This window comes from Larus michahellis, chromosome 5 (genome assembly GCF_964199755.1).
Source record: "Larus michahellis chromosome 5, bLarMic1.1, whole genome shotgun sequence".
Taxonomy (NCBI): Eukaryota; Metazoa; Chordata; class Aves; order Charadriiformes; family Laridae; genus Larus; species Larus michahellis.
In genome coordinates this window covers 43818758-43839098 of record NC_133900.1, presented here as the reverse complement: position 1 = coordinate 43839098, position 20341 = coordinate 43818758, and the positions used below count along the sequence as shown (strand labels likewise).

General features: G+C 38.4%; 1 protein-coding gene across 4 annotated transcripts in view; it reads right to left on the bottom strand.

Annotated features, from left to right (window-relative positions):
• The window catches only part of TLL1 (tolloid like 1), a 140647-nt gene that overhangs the window by 36746 nt on the left and 83560 nt on the right, over positions 1 to 20341 (bottom strand). For 2 of the 4 annotated variants that reach the window (XM_074589827.1, XM_074589828.1), the window contains exons 7-11: positions 19904 to 20009; positions 16894 to 17018; positions 9695 to 9810; positions 2182 to 2284; positions 656 to 772 (exon numbers count right to left, since the gene is read on the bottom strand). In XM_074589827.1, the coding sequence (XP_074445928.1) occupies positions 656 to 772; positions 2182 to 2284; positions 9695 to 9810; positions 16894 to 17018; positions 19904 to 20009 (567 nt within the window). Of the gene's footprint in view, positions 1 to 655; positions 773 to 2181; positions 2285 to 9694; positions 9811 to 16893; positions 17019 to 19890; positions 20010 to 20341 lie in introns of all 4 variants that reach the window. The other 2 variants (XR_012587386.1, XM_074589829.1) reach the window with 2 other exon arrangements.

The window sequence follows — 20341 nt, the reverse complement described above, 5'->3', positions numbered from 1 at the left end:
TTCTATTTTAAACAGGTGAATGTTGACTTGCTAATATACTCAGTGTGTGGGAGTGTCATTATAAAGTAATCCAAGAGCATATGGAAAACTTAAGTCAGATTTTACTGAAGAATAAACAGAAAGCACTCAAAGAAATCTTTCCACACACTAAGCACAAGAACATGCATATTTAGTTAATTAGATGACTAGTAAAAGATGCTTATGAATATTAGATATTAGGAAGAAACTCTTTCCTGTGAGGGTGGTGAGGCACTGGAACAGGTTGCCCAGAGAAGCTGTGGATGCCCCATCCCTGGAAGTGTTCAAGACCAGGCTGGATTGGGCTTTGAGCAACCTGGTCTAGTGACAAGTGTCCCTGCCTATGGCAAGGGGTTGAAACTAGATGATCTTTAGGGTCCCTTCCAACCCAAACCATTCTATGATTCTATGATTATCAGTGGTGTCCTTGGAAAAGAGGTCATCTGAAATCTGATCAGAGGAAGAGTTTCAAAATGCCCTGTCCAGTGAGTTAACACCTATTGTCTCGTTAGCAATAAAATACTGATTTCATATTAGCTTATTTTTCTTTTTTTTTTTCCTTTTTAAATATCCAAAGGTATCCAGTTAATATTTTTTCTCCATAATCAAGTCATTTTTAACGCTGTAAGAGGCTTACCTTCATAAACTGCTGCAAAACCTTTCCCAACCCAGTTGCTGCTGCTGCGGAACTCGATCCACATCCTGCTGTCGGAGGATGCAAGGACTTCTGGCAGTTTGTCACCACAAAACCTGCCTAAAAACATGCAACCAGTAACTGCATTTTCTGCCGCCTCTGAAGCCAAACGCTGCAAACATTTATACAAGTGTTTAACATTATAAACAGGAGTAGTATAACCCACTCAGTGGAACTATTCACACGCTTATGGTTAAGCACACGTGTTTCTGCAGATCAGGACCTAATACACAAAGATTTTATTATAAAGGTTTCAGTACTTCTTTTCATTGCAGTCAAACTCACAAGTCTAAGTATAAAACCTTAGGGGAATTAAGTAGAAAAATTATTGTTATAGATTGTTTCTATACATACAAACCCGGGCGTTTTGGAAGAGGAAAGTGAGTACCAATCACAAGAGAGGAATGTAATCGAGGTCACAGTAATACCGCTCATTGTGTCTAAGGTCCAAAGAGATTTAAAAACTAACATCCAGATGACCCCAGACCGTATTATCCTCTTAAATTCAGCCTAGGTAGGTGAAATTTCTATTTGTCTAGGTGATAGAGAATGAAATAGGAGAAAAGGGGAATTACTGTCCGATCTTAATTCTTTCTTCTTTCTTTTCTTTTTAAGGCCAAGAAAACAGGCACGACTGCTAAAAAGCTGTCCTCTGTATCTGCTTCCTTTTCATTGTTTTTTTGCTCTTTTTAAATTGTGGCTGTTAGGATGCTAACAAATAGTTTTAGTCTTCATTCTAAAAACAACAACAAAACTGACCCAAGAAGTTGGAGACGCTCATGTTTCCTATGGTCTGAAATCCCCAGTTTCCGTCATAGAAGATCATAGGATGTCAAACCGACCCTCTGGATTGGGCAGTGGCATTACGGGGTGTGAAATCTCCCCACCAACCCTCTGAATTAAGAAAAGGATGGCTTCAGCTTCCTGTGTATTAGTTGCAACTCTAACACTTAATTCATTATTGCTTTGCATGTCTCTTCTCTGCAAGAGCAGGGAAGGACACGCAAAGGTAAAAAAAAACAAACTTCTATTCACAATTTTAAAAGTACGGGAGGAGAGCTGATAAGTACAACTGTACAGTGGGTGCTCTCAACAGCCATGCATGTGCTCATCACATGCTCTATGGATTTCCCATCACACGCTCTCCAGATTTGTCTGTATACTATTTCCCCATTTCTGTGAACAAAACTACGGCAACTTCATATCTTAAAACCCACAAGCACCGTTTTCATCTTTCCACACATGAAGCTGAATAACAGCTAGCTGCAATGAAAGGAAGCCTTGAGGCCTGAAGTCAAATAAACGACTTGTTTGAGGCCATTTACAGGGTCTTTTTCCCATCCCCAAGTTTAGATACATTCTAGACACCTGAAAACCAAGAGGTTTGTTGTGAGTTCAACGGGACGCAAGTCCACTGAACTAAATGAATGTGGTAACTATGGACAGTGCAGCATTCAACAGTTGCATACCAAGCAGAGGTGATTTTCTCCAGTAGCCATCTCTCACTTCAATATAGTCATACCAACAGAGACTGCTCTTGTAAAGGTCCATGGTGGTGAAGTTTAAAACAATCTGCAATCGGAGGAGAATACCTAATTAAATCATGCATGGTTAATACTAGAAAACAATCACGACAACATTCTGCAGAACACGAGCCAGAGTGGTTACCTGTAACAGGATTCCAACTGCTTAGACACTTAATTAACCTCTCAATTATTTCTTATAATGAGTAGACGTTGTTTGGGAAGATTAAAAGTTATTTTATTTAATCTTACGTATTTGACCAAGTTCACAACAGACTGTTCACACTTAATTGCTTACAGGGAGCTTTTCACAGAGAAATAAAAAATTGAGAACGAACATAAGGTAAAATAATGTGCTAATATAATTTTAAGTATGTTATTTGATAATTCTCATGCCAATTCCCGTTCCATTCCATTCTGACTATAATCAGCGCTGACAGATGTAAAAAAAAATAATCGTGTTTTTATTTTGGTTTGTGTTTCCTTCAACTACTGTTTCGACAAGATAATTTACTTCCAGAAAAGTTAAATATTGACAATGGTGGACAGAATGCTGAAAGCAATTATCACTAAAACAAATGGTACACAGTCCCTTAATGACTCTTAATGAAACTACAAGAAAGTTTTTCATACAGAAATCTGAGTTCTGTGCGTTTCTGGAACTTTTGAACTTGGACTCCCAATTTTACTCAGCCCATCTGTAAATAGGCATCTTTTCAATACATAATATCAAGGCTACCCTAGATCATTACATTATCCCACTTGTGTTTAGAAATACTAATCCTAAACTGCCAGAATCTCACGCTTTTAACACGAGAGTAGGATTAATCCTGGATCACAGGATGTCACAATAGCTACAGTTTGGACCTTGACTGACTGTGACAGTCTTAGCATTATGTCCTGCAATTTCAGGGCCAAACAAGAAGATTAAAAATCATTCATATTTTGTATTATAAAATAATTTCCAATTCATACCCTTTCATTGGATTTAGGTGTATTTGGAAAAAGAATCCATCTTCTTCCAAATCAGTTTCTCGGTGTAGATTAATAAATATTTCAACCTAACTAAAAATCTTCTTTATTCACATACGAGCACAGAATTGGTTTTATTTTTAGCTTTGATCCTAGGAATTCACAATCGAAACCTGCTATTATAAAGCAAACACGAATTGCTGCACAGTAGCAAATACTTCACACTGCAAAAATATATCTCCATGGCAGCCTATGAAGCAGCTGTGAGTGTCAGTTGAAAGGAGAGAAATTTACCCTTAGTCCAGCTGTAAGGAGGAAATACAACACCGTAACTGGGAACAATGGGCCCAGATTGTCAGACGGGATGGTTTACTTCCACCTCCTCTGAAGGCACCAGGAGTCTATCTAACCACAACACAGTACAATATTAAATGAAAAAGGTGGAACTTTTTCAGACTGTTTAATTTTAAGAAGATAAAAACTAACTTAAAGATAACATAAAGCTCAGCATTTTGGGTGTGGAGGTGGTAGAGAGTCACGGTAAGGCTCTTCTCCGAACAATGAAAATGGAGATAATCTTTCATAGCAAAACACAATGTGTCTTAACATTAGGCTAGCAGAGGTTTTGCTTTCACTTAAGTTACACACAAAATAACTAAGTACGTCCATACAAGCAATTACATTCTCAAAAATCTCTTTGTTTTCAGTGGATAGTGGGAAACCTTCTGACAATCTTAAAAGCTGTATCTTCCCCCATCCCGTAGCGCTGACAATACTGACTGTTTGGGTGGAAGACCAAGCTCACAAGTGATTCTGTTCAGCTTTCACCTTTATTACCATGAGAAACAGAAAACATCTGTAAGGCTACACATAAAACCCAACAGCCAGAAGTCCTCTACAGTGAGGCACATTATGCTGGCAGCCACAGCTTTGCGGGAGGAAGGTATGGGACACGAAGCATGCCAAGGACCATCAGGACAGCACTGAATGAATGAATACCTGTTCTGATGGTTAAGTATGGCCAAACATTTATGTCCACAAGCTGCTACCACATCCACAAAACCTCCAAAAGGGTTGCTTAAACAGCAGTCTGCCTCTAGCACTATGTTCTCCATTGGAACATCCTGCAAGCAGCTTTGGTACATTTTTAGTGTAGCAGATGCAACAAATATAGCCTGCCCGCTCTCTTTTGGCCCCTTCCTTCTGTCATTTTAGGGCCACAAAGGGAGGTAATAATTTAGTCTCAGATCTGTATGCCAAGAATGTCTGCTTCAATGTTAGCTTGATACTTTGGAAATATTTTTAGATAATATTAACTCATGTCCAGGCTGCCATTGACACTCTGAATCATAAAGACCTATAACAATGAATAGCCATCAAATTATATTGTAGGCTTCCTTCCTGAGCTCAGAGATGAAAATGGACAAATCTGAAATCAGACACAACTGCTGTGCCATCTTGTCCTGCTTTGAGGTAAAACAGAACGGATTTTTTTTTCCAGTAATTTTACTTTGCAGCTAAGCCACTTCTAACTAACTAAACTCTTTGGAATTAACAGCATATTTTTCAGACACTGCCTGCTTCCAGAGACTGATAAGACCTGATTGTTTCTAATTTATGCCAAGGAATGGTATGCAGAGAGGCTCTTGCTTATACTTATTGCTATAACACCCAAGGTCAGCTGACTTTGTTATTTGCCCCGTTGGAGGGTCAGAAGTGGAAAAATGTAGAGGGCTCCCACCTGCAGAGAGGAGCGGACAAGACAGGTGACCCAAAACTATCAACAGGGTATTCCATCCCATCTGCCCCACGCTCACTATAAAAGCTGAGGGATCAAAAGGTCAGCCTCTTTCTTCAATGGCCGGTGTCCAAGGAGGACTCTGTCTGTCTACCTTTGACCCCAATCCGTGCATTCCTGAATCCAGATACGGAATCCAGTTCCCATCTGTCACTGAGTCCAGTCCGTGACTTTCCCAGTGCCTGCTGGTGATCATCATCCTTCAATCCAACCACTGAGCTACCTCTCTCTTCAGATGGCTTTCATTTTCCCCTTGCCAGTTTTTCATCAAGGCCTCGGTGGAGATTTTTCTTTAAATTTTGCAAAATAGGAAGAATGTTTTCTTTCCAGCGTTACTAAGAAAATTGACAGAAATCCTTCAATGACATACTACTCAGTTTCCAGATTACTGCACTGTTTACCTAAAAATGGCATGCATCAAAGCATTAGTTGATCCTCTCAGCTGGCACTCACTACGTTACTGTGGTTGTGTCCATCCACATGCTCTCCTGCTTCTTTTAGTCTAAGTGCAGCATCTCCTATTTCAACTTCCCTGTCCTATATCCTGGATGTGCCATTCCTTCCTGGAAGGGGAACCTTACAACTCGCCTCTTAGCTTTTGCCTATAGCTACACCTCTCAAACATCTTCTAGCTTATGTGTTCCCTTTCCCAGATGTCTAACCCACAGGGCATTTTGCCTTTGCTCTTCAGGCACTCCTTCAGGGACACGTCCCTGAAGAAATAAATGCACAAATATTATCATAATTCTGAAATCACCTACTTTCTCCATGAGAAATATGCAGATCTGGCTAAAAGTACAATCATTCATATGCTTTCCTCTGCTTCAGTTTTCTATTACATTTCCAAGTGCTATTTGAATCTGCCTCTGAGGATGCCAGAGAGGTCCTGTATATTCTCTCATTCACACAGCAATTCTGTCTGTAGTTTACTGACTGTTTCTTCTTCAACCTGCCCTTTAAAGACATTTTGTTCTCGGAATTTTCGTTCTTCTCCTCATCTCATCCACTTTGCAGTTCAGGTTCCTTCTAAACTCTTACCTTCTATTTTTTCCTGAGTTTCTCAGACCATAGGTAATTATCTCCGTGTGTATTTAGCCATACTGCTTGAAAACCCCACTGCCGTCACCAGTCTCCTTGTCCTTTTTGACCCACGCCCACCTCACCCCAGCTGCACAGGCAGAAGGGTTCACAAGGGGGAGTCTTTTTCTCTACCCAGATGAGGTGCAGACAGCTGGGTCAGGGAAGGTCAGGCTACCTTCCACAGCTGCTTAAGCTAACCCAGCTGGCTCTGTTGGAAGCAAGTTATGGAAGCCACATCCTATACCTCCTCCATTGGCTGAGCTGTGTAGAGTCTGGAGGTCTCTAACCAGTCTAGCCACAAGTTTTCCATTTTCCATGACAGAGCTGAAACATCAGATTTCTCTGTTTTCTGTTTGGAAATTTGCCTTTTCCAAACTTTAGTTGCCAGGACAGAGTTGGGAAAAGAATGGTTCTATTTTGGTGTGATCCTGTCATTGTCTCAAAGTGCTGCTATCTAAATGGAAACCATTAAAATTTAATGAACCTCCTCAATGGCCCCCTCCTTTGAAACTATATGAAGTAACCTTCACAGCCTTTTCTCACTCTGACATGCCAAGGTATTTGATGATACAGCAATTCCTTAACATTGACCAGAATTCATTAGCTGTACATAGGCAGAACCCCCAATCTGTCACAGCATGATTTCTGGTCGGGAACCAAACAAGTATAAATATATTTAAGATTCTTATTTGCAATTCTGCAAAACATTAAATAGAGCTACAGACAAGGCAGAACTTGTTCAAGGGGACAGGATGGCTGAAAGTCTTCACAGGAAAAACAATCAATGGGTATTTGTCAGCACAATTAAGGAATTATTGATTACACAGCAGAATCAATTGTGCTACTGCAGAGAGAATATATCAATACCTCCTACTGCCTGGGATAAGAAAGCACGAAATATATAGCAAACACCAGGTAGTACTAAGTTTTCTGCAGATGGCATTTTTTTCCCCCATATCAACCAAGGATTTAGCTGTCCTATTTTATCATTAAAGTAAAACATCAAGGGAAATTAGGAAGTAATGTAACCTATTCAAAGATGCAGATTCAAAAAAACCACTTGCACTGTTGCAACTCCTTGTGCCAACAAAATTTCTACACGCCAGAAGGCGGGATTCGCCCTGGCAGAAGGCATACAGTATTACTAACACCATCCGCCCCCAGAGATTTTTCTGTGTGTAGATATACTGTGTACAGCTGTTTACCATATAGTCCTAAATCTTGAGAGAAAGTAAAAGGTAAATGAACTGCCTTGTTTTAGTAATAGGACACATATATTTTAGGTTGGGCTGGCAATTTATGATGCCTATCAATAAAAGGAATACTGCAGCCAGCGCATACCACTGCAGTCCCGTCCTTCGTTGAATTTCCTGCCATCAAAGATCAGAAGTGTCTGTGCTTGCAGACAGCAGCACAGATAGAACAGAAGTCCTTTAAACTACGCTAAAACAGCACAATGTTAAATCTCAATAAATAAGAGACAAGAGCTAGCAATCTGGACTGATGCTTTTGCAGTTTATTTTTAGGTGACTAAAGGGCTCACTGACGTTTCAGAACATGACGTGATGTACTTATACATACTCTAACCTCCACACAGCATTCCTGAGATCTATCAGGGTCAAAGCAGCAAACAAAGAAAGACAAATTTAAATATATTTTTATTTTCCTCTCATAACATAAATATATTGGCATCATTTACTGAGAAAATTTGGGATCAAGCATAACGTGTGTTCAGGGTACTGTGATATATGCTTTAGTTAAGATTTAGACCTCATTTCTGCTATTCACATCCAAGCACTTGCTGCAAAGAGGGTCCTTTATCTCAACACAGACAACATCATGTGGGAACAGCACTGACAAACAGACTTTTTGACATTAGCACAAATATAATTTACTTTGTTCTTGCTGAACTATATGAAGACTATGAGCTGGAGGCCAGAACAGTGCTCTACAGACACAACTTGTCTTGTCAAATTCTGTTTAGTCTTTTTTCCCATTTGGGAAGGGGGACTTTAAGACAGGACCTTTCCCTCATTAAGCTTTTGTGCAGTGTAATAAAGCTCCAGTGGTGGTGGTTACAATCTCAAGACATAATGGTATTACAAATATATTACAATTACACTAACGTCTGCAGACAGGCTTACACAAAGTTGGAGCATCCTATGAGTACTTAAGCATGACCATTTTCTAACTCATACATTGGTATTGTTTTCAAAAGGCAGTAGTAATTGTAGATGAAATCTACAACTTTTCTAGTGTTTTAACTGAGGAACAGAAAAGAAACCGAAACCATTTTTGTTACTATCACAGCAGTGTCTAAGCAGGAACACAAATAGCGGCGAGATAAAATTACCTATCTATCTAGATTAATTTGCATCTTTTGCGCAAACCTTCTCTTATTCATCTGTTTTCATTTGTTTTTCCCTGCCAACCTGCAGAGCCACCCACGCCCTCCCAGCACAGAGTGTGTTTATTTTTCCTCCTGTCTCTGGCTCTTGCCCAGAGGAGGGTGAGCGCTTTCCAAAGGACTTTGCTTTCATCCCCTACAGTGGCGAATGCTCTTACAGCTCCTCAGGATCTATCAGCACATCAAGAACTTATACTCTTGATGTCTACCAGGACCCTGACCTGAAAGAAACATGGACTAAAGTAATCCAATCAGGAGAAAAATATATCCAATATGGAGTGAGAGACCACTAACAAAACTGACTGAAATATCTGGGGGCAAATGATGGGTTTTCCTCTTTGGACTCTCCAGTACTAAGGCTGGTGCTAGGTTCTATATTTCAGTCTTTAGGCTGAATTTGCTTAATATCAGCCACTGCTTCTTGCAAAGCAACGTACATCCTTTTTTTGTCCTGCATATTTTGTCTCAGGTGAAACTTCCCATTGCTCCCTCTATCCTTATTTCTTTTGAGGCAGGCTAATATTCGAGCCAGTAATTTAAAACAAGATTCAGCTAGCAGGTTTTGAAAGCATACACAATAAGAACAGGTTTTGCTTTCACTAGGATGGCACACTTCTCTCCCTGAACTGCCCTCTCCAAGCCAATTCCCCTCCCCCTCTTTTTTCCTCTAAAATTGATGCCCAGAAAGTAAAACTGTATGGACTAGAACCGATAGCAGGGAACACCTACAATGACACTTTCTTTACCCCACATTATTAATGTTTGACTTTAGAAACATCTCATTCAACATAACAAGAGTTGTTGGCAGAGCCCAGCTATCAGCCCCACATAGCTCAGTCAGCTTACCCAAGCCCACGCTGGAGAAAAGACCACGCAGGAACCTGAACTACCTCTTCCACCTTTACACTGAACCACCAACTGGATTGGAAGCCAGTTTTGAAGGGATTTCATGATGCAAACATGCAGCAGATTGACATCATGCCTTCAGTTCACATGGGCAGCCACCAAATAGATGATGTGGTTCTAATGCCACAGACCAAAGGCAAGTCAACGGCACATAGTCAGTTCACGGTCCCACTTTTTATGGCATACTATTGTTTTCAATTATTATACAAGTTTTAATCTTAAATGAAAAGCTAATGAAATGCAACATTCTATTTTGAAAATAATATCTGTGTTTTGCTGAGGAAATGTTAAAATACCTTCTCCCCTGGGGTCACAGAGATTCTCCATATGCAGTGTGTGTAGGAAGGATAACCATTTGGAAATCCTGGAGAAGAGAAGTTGCCTGTAGATTCCTGCAGTGTTTCTCCACAGGCTGAAAGAAACAAAATAGAGTAAAAATATAAAATTGAATGCGCCTAACAGAGAAAAACGCATCTTTCCAATATCTACTCAGAATACATTTAACTCACTGCAGATGCAGAATGGAAAACAGACTAGTTATTTTATGATTTATTCAAAACTATGATTTTAAGCCAATCTGACATTCATTCCATTTTACACAGGATGTTTTTATTCCATGAACTATTTCACTGGTGTGCTGTCCGCTGACATAACCAAAATTACAGCAGTCTTAAAAATGTCACTGCAGTCAATCAACTGCAAAATTATACATATAACTTGAGTGAAAAAAATAGCCACACCCTTTGACACATCCTTTAAGAACCAAAACAAAAGTAGAACAAAAGCTGGAATGGCATGATTGGCACCACACTGGAATTTCGTCAGTGGTTTAATTTAATTTAGTACTTTGCCCACATGAGAGTCCCTTCCAACCCAAACGGTTTATGATTCTATGAGAGATTTATCTGACCTAAACTCGCTCATTTATATTGGTATAGAAAACTACATCATATATTCAACAAAATCTCTTGCAACAGTGATTTGTAGAGATATGAGTAATAAAGTAAAGCAAATGTGAAGTCCTAAAATACCAAAGGCTTTTATATTCTTTATTATTGAAGCTTTTAGCACCCATATCTCACCTGTCAATCACACTACTAGCTGCAGACAGACTGATTAATAATTCCTCTTCACACTAAAATACAGTATTGGAAGCTCCTGCCATTCTCCACCACTAAAACTGATTCTGGTAGGTGTCACACCTCAGTCAGTCATCTTTTTTGACCTTATTCAAGTTGTTTCACCCACCAATTTTGCAGGTGTGATACAAGAGATGTGAATTTGAGAATATTATCCCATGACTGACAGTGTAATCAGATCTGCAGTACTTTCAAATTACAGTGCTACCACTGCCAGCAGGTGAACTACTGTATCATCAAAATCTCAATGAATTATAAATGATCTGGAAAATCTTTAAATAAAAGGGGACAAAGGGAGAAATTGTTTATGACAAAGACAGACAACACAGCTGTACAGGCTGTCTTGTTAAAATGCGTCTAAAATGTAATCTGACAACTACACTGTAATATCAGGCATAAGCTACATTCAAGGCATCAAATATGCTCTCTAAATGGTTATTGTGACTAGGAGAGAAAAGAAAGACTGGTTCGGCCCCAAAAAATGTAATGGCTAAAGTCACCCGCCACCATGTCCTTTAGGAATGAAACAGAAAAAAAATATATTTTTTTACTCCCCTCATTTAAAAAAATGTGGCTTTATCTTTAAAAAAACGCAGGCAGCCACAGCAAATGACATGTACAAAAAGGGTATTCAGTGCTAAATAATTATTTCTGTACAAAGCCTTTTCAGTGAAAAGGCTATATCCGTAATTAACCAGAGTTTATTTTTAACACAGCGATGAATGCAAACTTAAATAAACTGCAGAGTACTGTACTGGGTTCCCCCAGCGCTAGTGAACTGTATTGTAGCTTACAACGCATACGTAAAAAACACTTGAAAGAAGGCCAAAAGTAAAATTGTAGTCTTGTACAGGAGTAGAGTAAAGCAGAGCCCAAAGAGGAGGTACCCCACGCAGCAGATGCACGCACAACTCGGGAGATCCGTGGGGATCCATGTATTCTTCTCACGGCTTTTAGAGCCCTCTTCTGTTCTTCCTCCCATGCACGGCTTCAGTGAGACTACACTGCATCAGTGTACTCTCACAAAGCATAAAACCATATTTCAAGCTTTAGTACATCTTCTGTTTGCTCTAGCTATAACTATTTCACCAACACTACAGTTACTAAGGAAGCCTTGAGCAGAGGACACGATGAGAGACGGGGAATGCTGTTTGTCCCATCTTTTCTGCTCACGTTGCATTTTTTTCAATTAACTGTAACTTCGACTCACAAATAGTATGAAGTCATGCAACGCACACACCCACATAACGTGGAGTATGTAAGCAAACAAAATGCTATCACGTATGTGGGACACTTGAGATATCAGTCCAAATGCAGCCCTGCAATTAATGAGGGGAGGAGGAAGACCTTGGCATAACGACCTCTTACTCTATTAATAAAGTCCCTAAATTACACCATTATAAAAGTAAACAGCCATCAATGAGTTAAGCATAATAGCTTTACATTTTTGAAAATATTTCAGAATTTTTCTCTCTTATAAAGTGTGCAGGATTATTTTCTTTTCCTGGGAATTATAGAACAAAGCTAGTTAATACAACAATTTAACTTATATCCATATTAAATGCCTGGTAGCTCTCTATAAAACCAAAATTCTCATAAACATCTCTGAATTTAAGAGAAGCATAAGAAAAATTATAATTGGATCACTTCTACTAAGAATTAACACAATCAGAATTTATGAAATATGTTCGGGCGTTACATTTTTCACCAGATTTACTATTTAATTTAAAATTCCTGGTTACTCAAGGGAACTATAACAAGCGCAGCTTATACGAATCAATAGTTGAATTCATTATCTATGGGATCTGAGTTCCAGGCTGGCTTCCAGAGCTGCTGTAGACAGGGAGATATTTGGACATTTCTTATTTAGAAGCACATTCCTCTGCAATGGCTCAGTGGTAATTGAAACAGTTAAAATTCTGTCACTAAAGAATGTAAAGGTTTTCTCTTTAATTGGATTTGGGCAACTACAGTATCAGTGATTAGGCTTATGAACTGGGATATTATAAACATTTTACTGTGTGAACATCCATTAGTAATGGAGTCCACTTTGGAAAAGAAATGTAGAAGGAAAATGAGTGGTAAGGGCTACTAATTTAAATTTCCTAAGAACTAATCTTAGTATATTTCATGTCAGAAGAAATTAATTACAACTTCAATCTTACACATCTCTGCTTTATAAAGCATTTGTACTTTTTTATTCCATTGCTAATCATTAACATTGACAATGTTTTCTCCGATGCTTTTTTTCCCCTCCCAAATGTCATGCCTTGATATATCAATTTTACTAGGCTAGACCACTTGCAGAAATGCCACTTTAGCTCTCCCCACACACACTCCAACCAAAACAACAATCTCCCGTCTGTTTCGCAGCTTGAGGAGGTTAGACTTCTGATAAACCTTTCTGTGGTAAGGAAAAGAAATTGCTTCTCCTTGTAAAGATTAGCAATGGGTGCAGGCAGCAGGTAGATTATTCGCTTATACAAAGCAATTTCTACCAGTGAACTCTGTGGCACTGTTTAATTACACAGCCTGTGCATAACACCTCTCTGGGCTGGCCTACACATACGGTCAAGTCCCATTAAGGATTATAGTGAAATCTGCAAATGACAAAGCCCACATCCTCCAAGACATTTAGGGAACCAATGCTCATTCCTTTGTCCATAGCACTAGCAAATACATACTGTCATATACAGCTAATTTAAGCTTACCCTTGTCCAAAGAGAATTAAGATCTTTAATACTTTAGACCCAAGCCTGTACGTCTGTACATATATGGCATATATAGCTGCCACAGAGTCCTAAAAATATCTGGTGCTGATAATGTACTCATTAAACCAAAAACTCAAATCAGTTTAGTACAACTCAGTGTCTTACTGTTGATTTGATTCCCCTTTATAGTTATAGGAAAACCTAGTTATAGGGTCTTAATCTAAAAACCTTAATCCTCCTTATGTAGTGACTGAAGGCTGACTTTTGAACTTGAACACTCTTTTTTAATCTAATAAAGATGGGAGCAAGTGAAGCCTGAGGAACAGTGAGGACAGCACGAAAAAGAGCCAGGCTAGGTATCCTTCATCTGTTCTTTTCCACACATGCTGTCACAGATCCCGACAATTTGTAAATTTGCTGAACTTGCCATCCACTGTCTCTTCCTCTGACCAGCCTTCTCCTGCCAGTCTGAGCCTGCTTTCCCATCCCCTATTCAGTCCCACCCTACCCACTTATTTCTTGTCCTCTCTTTCTGCCTAACAGCATCCTCTCCATCATTTCCCTTTCTTACTCTCTTGCTCCTGTAAAACTACATACACATTTTAAATCAACTACAATTTCTATACAGAACTGTAAAGGTAGACCTGTGCTGAAATTTTAGTACCTACACCAGAAAAAACTGTATTCTATAACTGTCAGACGGTCTGAAATCTGTTGTAATACATCCAGCCTTGAAGTTCAAAATCTGTTCTCAAATGCCAAGACGCCCAAACAAAGTTCAAAGTAAGATTGGCAGAGGAAGGACCCTCAACTTAGTTGCTCGCTTTCTCCTTGTTATTCTATTGTGTAACAATGTAACTCAGTCTTAAAATGTAACAGATCCCTATCAGCAATTATGTTTTCCTTTGACAAAAGTCCTAAGACAAAGTTAAAAACAAACCAAAATTACTGTTGCTAGGTTGTCCAGTCCTGGCACTCACTCAGCTGGTGAAAGACAGGTTATCAAACCTCATGCCTTGGCTTCACCAAGCTCAAAACTGTTTCTCGGTCACTAAACCCTTTCCTGAATAATGACCCTGAATATCCTGACTAGCTAAAACAGCCTGGGAGGCTCAGCTGCCTCACCCTTGCGAGGATCAGCTGTGTCCTCCAGCAGCCCTGAGGCTCAGCTTCATATTCACAGGCCCCAGAAAATGCAGCAAGCTTCTCGGACCAGAAACTCTTTGCAGGAATAACTAGAACTCCAAACAAAACACGGACAATACCGCAAAATCCTTTATCACAGAAGTGCGTATCTCTGGAAAACACTGATTTAAGGTACTGTTTTCTGTATTTTCATTGTATTACGTTTAAGGCAACACAAACGAACACATGAAACAATGCAGGTGTTATTAATGTTTGAAATATTCACTGCTGTTTTATCATAAGCAGACATCACAATTAACATCTTTTGTTTGAAACAGGAAATACAGCACACCTCCAAAAATAACAGTCAGGGATTTTATTACCATATTCTATGATGATTGTATGATTCTTTCCATAAAACCAAAAGTTTAATGTCTGGATTTTCCGTCTCCCTATTTTCTGAAAAATTTAGTAGATCACAAGTACTGTGCGACTTTCAGAGAGCTGCTTTACTTATCAGATGTTTAAGCTTGTGTTGTGTTATTCGCACACACACACATAGCTTCTATTAAAAATATTAACTGAAAAAATAGGATGTTAAATAGTATGCTAGTTAAAATTTTTAACAAAACCTTCTGCCTTTTTCTCCCTCTTAAAACTTACTTTCTTTTATGGACTGGCTCATTAAAGTAAGGCTAGAAAACCAATGCCTTTTATCCCAAAGTTTGCCAAAGCAAAGAGCCAGAAATGGAGCATGATCCTGCAACCACTGTTAATTTTTCTTATCCCTCCAAAGTGTGTTCACCAGTGCTGCAAAAATAACTTCTACAGCACACACTACTACTGAACAACCATGGGTTTACAATACTGTGAAATTAACTTTCAGCAAGAGTTTCAAGACACTGAAAGAAATGCTAACTCATCATTACACGTTTCCATGAGTTATATGAAAAGGACATTTTCTCTGAACAGCTATTTGAACATCAGCTGAAAAAGCACATTGCGTCTTTTTCAGTTGAGTGAAAGTGCATGTTAGAGTACGATACACACACTTAGCAGCCTAGGTTGTAATTTTTTTAGTTTATTTTTTTCTTTCTTGAGTCATTGTGATCATAAAATACTAGCTGCTTTCACATGGTTTTGATCCTATAGTCTATTTCTGTCTCCAAAATTTGTCTTTTATCAGAATATATACATGTTCTCTGTGTTTATGAAATTGTTGCTCTCTGTATACTCTTATTAGAAATAATGTTGTCAAGAAGAATGCCATTATTCAAGTTCTTGCTGTACCAAAAGAAAGAACAAAAATTATTCCACAAGGAACAGTTGTTAAAGAAAATATGTTAAAGTGGTTTCTCCTCTGGTAGGCCCACAAACACTGTGCATGTTCTTGGTATATAGAAGATTATGATTCAATGTACTCACAGCAGAAAGGAATAGCATATTTCAGCTGTACAGTGTACATCAAATGCCCATCAGATGCCCCAGATCTTCAGTAGATCCCACTGCTGCTGATACAAATCTGAAGCAGCTCCATCACTTCAGTCCTGATCCCCTTTTTAGTCCTTCTGTATTCATCAGGTTGTAAAAAGTAGCCATATAGCTGACTTAAAACAATTACTGAGACTTCATTAATTCCCACGAGGAGCAGGAAGGCTGTAAATCCCATGTGGCACAGAGCTGGTAGTCTAGCCTCCCACAAGGACCTTGCTGGCAAATTCTGGCTGAGAGATGTCACTTCTGAACTGCTCCAGTTCACAGCAAGGGTTAAAACTGGTCTCGACTATAACTAGACCCAGGAAAGAAAAACCTTTTTCTTTGAGATTTCACACACTTTGCCAGCACTTAGAAAAGAATTAGCACAGGAAAGCAACTACAGGATTGACTCTGAGTTACTCCAGACTTGCTACTCATGTCTCTGAGACAGACAGCAACTCTACCCCAACACTATTTTGACATAAAACATTAATACGCGTTGAAATTATAGGATGCTAGAATTGGGCAGAAGAGATTCAAATACTAAATGTAACTGCTATAACTGAAGAAAGTTTACAAGAAGCTCTAACCGGTTCATCCATGAAAGAGTTAACAACTTAGTTGTCCTGGCTTGTAATTTGTCAGATTTTCAAAAAATGTAATGCGTTCAGAGCTGATTGCAATAATTTCATTTGGTCCTTCTGCTTGAATTCAAATAAAACCAGACTCCAGTCAATATGCAAACCAGAAGTGACAGGAAACATCATCTTTTTTTCCTAGTCATTGAACAGGTAAGGAAAATAAAGACTGAAATGTCACGAAACTAAATGTTGTTTCATACAGTTTATCTGTCCATAAGTGCTTTGCATTCCAGAGACCTTACCTATAAGATTTCTTTCATGATTCTATTCTTGAACTGCCTACGTCAGTTGCCAACATGGAAACAGACTACTGCGCAGCTGACTCAAAAAATTTATCATTCCTCTTGAACAACAAGTCAAACAGTTGCTAGGATGTGGTTTTTGTTTGTTTGTGGTGCAATACCTGGACATCTATACAGCTTTCTTGCCTGTGCAATATCTCCTTTACTTAGACGAGTACGCTGGCCAATGGCAGGTCGTATACCATTATCATCACGGGAAGGGAGAATGGTATCCAGAAACATGCCCCTAAAAAAAATAAAAATAAAAATAGACCCCAAAAAACCCTATCAGGTTTCTGTCATAAAACTGTCTGAGCTTTATGAATGCATAATACTATTTTGTAAATCTAGAATTTACATTTGGCATAATGAAAAGGGTAAAATGCAGAACTTTAAATACAGAAAACATGTCATAAAAATTCCTCAGGCTGGCAAACTTTATGCAAAGTTATCAAAAAAGAATCTTCCTTCAGTACTTCAATTATATCAGCTTTTATATTTCTATTAGATAACAGGCGGGAAATCTCTTACTACTATTCAGACTACTCAGGAAAAAGGCACTGCTGTTAAGCTTTTGCTATATTGAAAAAAAGTGAATTACAAAATTATATAAAGATATATCAATTAGACCCTATCACAAAATTCTTAATCACAAAGTTCCTATTTCTAACAAAGTTTTCAAGGGAAGTCTGACTTACACGGGTAAGAGAGCAGGTAAAGTCAGGCACACTTGCCAATTATTCTTCTGTCAGGTGTTATAACATACCTGACTCTACTCTAGCCACTGCTGCTTTTGAAACATAAATGCTTACTTGCCAACTTCAGCTTACTTTACAATGCAATATATCGACTTACCATACATGATTTTAATAACATTTACCCTAAATGACTGGATGTAACAGAGAGGCACACTTGTGCAGTTTTATTAAAAGTTTCGCAAATTTTAAATATGGTCTGAAATATTTTCGTAGTCTCAAATTTTAAGAGTAAGGTACAAAACTAAGTTCTATTATCATGTTACAGAATTTGAAAATCTCTCAAATCCCATAGAATGGAAGTTAACAGACAAATATGTTTCTGTATTCTCTTGTTCTTTTTTTTTTTTTTTTATACTCTCTTTTACATTTGTTGGGCTTTTATTGAAAAGTAAAACTGGTATTTTCAGGCATAGTGTAGGTCCACAAATGAATGAACAGTAAGGATCTTTGCGGTTAGGAATAGTGTTTATAAATACAGATTGTTTTTTAAATTATAATAAATGAACCAGTTTGAGCACTGCAGGTACATATTGCTCTCTCTACCCAGTCAGATTTCTTGTGGCATCACTGGAAATTTTGCCAAAAAAAAAAAAAAAGAGAATCACCTCAGGATGTTACCCTAATCTAAACAGTGAAATAACTTATAGCGTTATTCAGTTTCTAGAAATAACATTATTCTTTCAAAAAACTGTTTGTATCTACACACTGTCATTTTATTTTCCACTGATTTTTCGTCCAGCCTGAAACTGCTGCTATTCACATTTTGAAATATGTGAAAACAATACTCTCTTAAATGCCTTACCTTAATAAGGGAACAACCTGTAACAGTTTTAACGCAGCGTGAGCAACATCATTGTGTGTGACTACAACTTCATGATGTTTTCTTTTTTCTACTGCTTATCTGGGTGAGTAAAGTCTAACAAACAGCTGGCAGTATGCCACACTGAGCACGACTCATGCTTTCAAGATAAATCAGTGCAAATCAATACATGAACTCAAGCGTTTGCTGGTTGTTTTTAAACAGTATGAAGTAACAACTTCTTGTACCTTAGGGCAGGGCATGCCTACTCATGGCACTATTAGTTTTTGCCAGCTTGGAAAGTGGTGAGATCAGGGCCCACAAATCAAATTACCTTGAGGTTGTCATTGCCCTAGGACTCAGCGGGGGTTCCAGCTTGTTAAATTACTCTATTTTATATAGGTTCTTATAATCTCTTCCTTAAGGTAATGTATCTGTAACTGCATTAAGCGATGTGACTAATATCTATCTCATGTGACTCATTCCCGTGCTTTCCAGGGTGAATTATGTGTATGCTGAATACATCCTTTGGTAGGGTTTTGTTTTTTTTTTTTAATAATATAATTTATACTGAGGAGGAACAAGCTTAAGAAATTTGCAAAGAGTGGTGAGGTTTCTGGTGGTCTTCAGTTTATTTCAGACTCTCAGATTATTGAGTATTTTGGCTTAAAATGCACAAATTGGACAAAAAAAAAAGAAGCTGAGCACATAACTTTTCAAACTAGCATTTTTTGTTGGTGTTTTTTTTGACGTTTCTTTTAATTTACATTGCTCTGGTATTCCTAGAAAGTAATTAGCTGAACTGTGACTTGATACGAAATATAAGAGGAGACTGGGTGAAAAACTCCTCCTTCACTTACTCTCCAGAGCAGGGCAAGCCTATGGGAACAGCTTGTGGTACAGCTCCCCACATCCATGCAGAGTTTCAGAGCAAGCCCCGCATAAATTACTACGGAGTTGGGAATAGATCAGCCTGCAACAGGCCAGAGCAAAACCAGCAGAACTCTTCATTATATGGTTTAGATAACAGTAACAATCTGTACAAACAATAGAGAAGAGATTGCAGCTGCTGATGTAAATGGTTGACTGCAGTTCTTAGCAAAGGCTGTGGCTGGCGTGGTAGATGTCCTAATACCATAACGTGTTCTACTTGCATAATGCGTAGTTACTCAGATATTATGCATCAAAGGAGATTTCTCTTTAAGAGAACAGATCATGTTAAACATAAAATTCCTAGCCATTTCACTCATTTGGTTTTTCCGAATTCAAAATTTGGTGAAGACAAAAAGAAAGTGAGTATCTTATGAAATGATGTTTCCAGATTATCCTGTCTTAAAATCTAAAGAACTAAAGCAAAATCAGAAGGCTGCTTTCAAACTGAACAGAACCAAAACGTGTTTAAAAGTGTAATTAAATTAATTTGACTTAAAATAAACACGCTGCGCTTTGACTGCTGTAATACTATATTGCAAGGGGGATATTAAGTGATTTCGGTATACTTAAAAAAGCATAGTCCTTAGCATTCACAGAGAGGAAGAGAATTAAAAGTCAAAAGGTATAACCTGAGACTCCAACCTTGAGAAGGTGTTCCTGGCATAGTGCATAATGCTGTCAAAGTCGTATGGTTCCCCAAGGGAGTTCACCTCTCCAGGCTCCATCTTCAAGAAGTTGTATTCCTGACCTACAAATGATTGATAATTAAGAGTTTCTTTAAGATCTTCTTTTGTAAAGATAAAAACAAAACAGGAAATTAAAAACAACAAAGATCCTAACCTAGTCGCTCACTGACATTCATAAATCCTAGCCATTTGTGAGTAACTGTGTGACTTTATTAATCAAGAGGGCAAACACACCTTCTGAAGCACACATCAAATTCCTACATTTGGCATTTGGAAAGACTGTTCTCATTCACCTAAGCCACATAAAAACCCCACACATTACATTGTGCTTCATGTAGAATCCATAAATTTGCTGGCTTGGTTCTTAATTGCAGAAAGAAATAATTTTGACTGC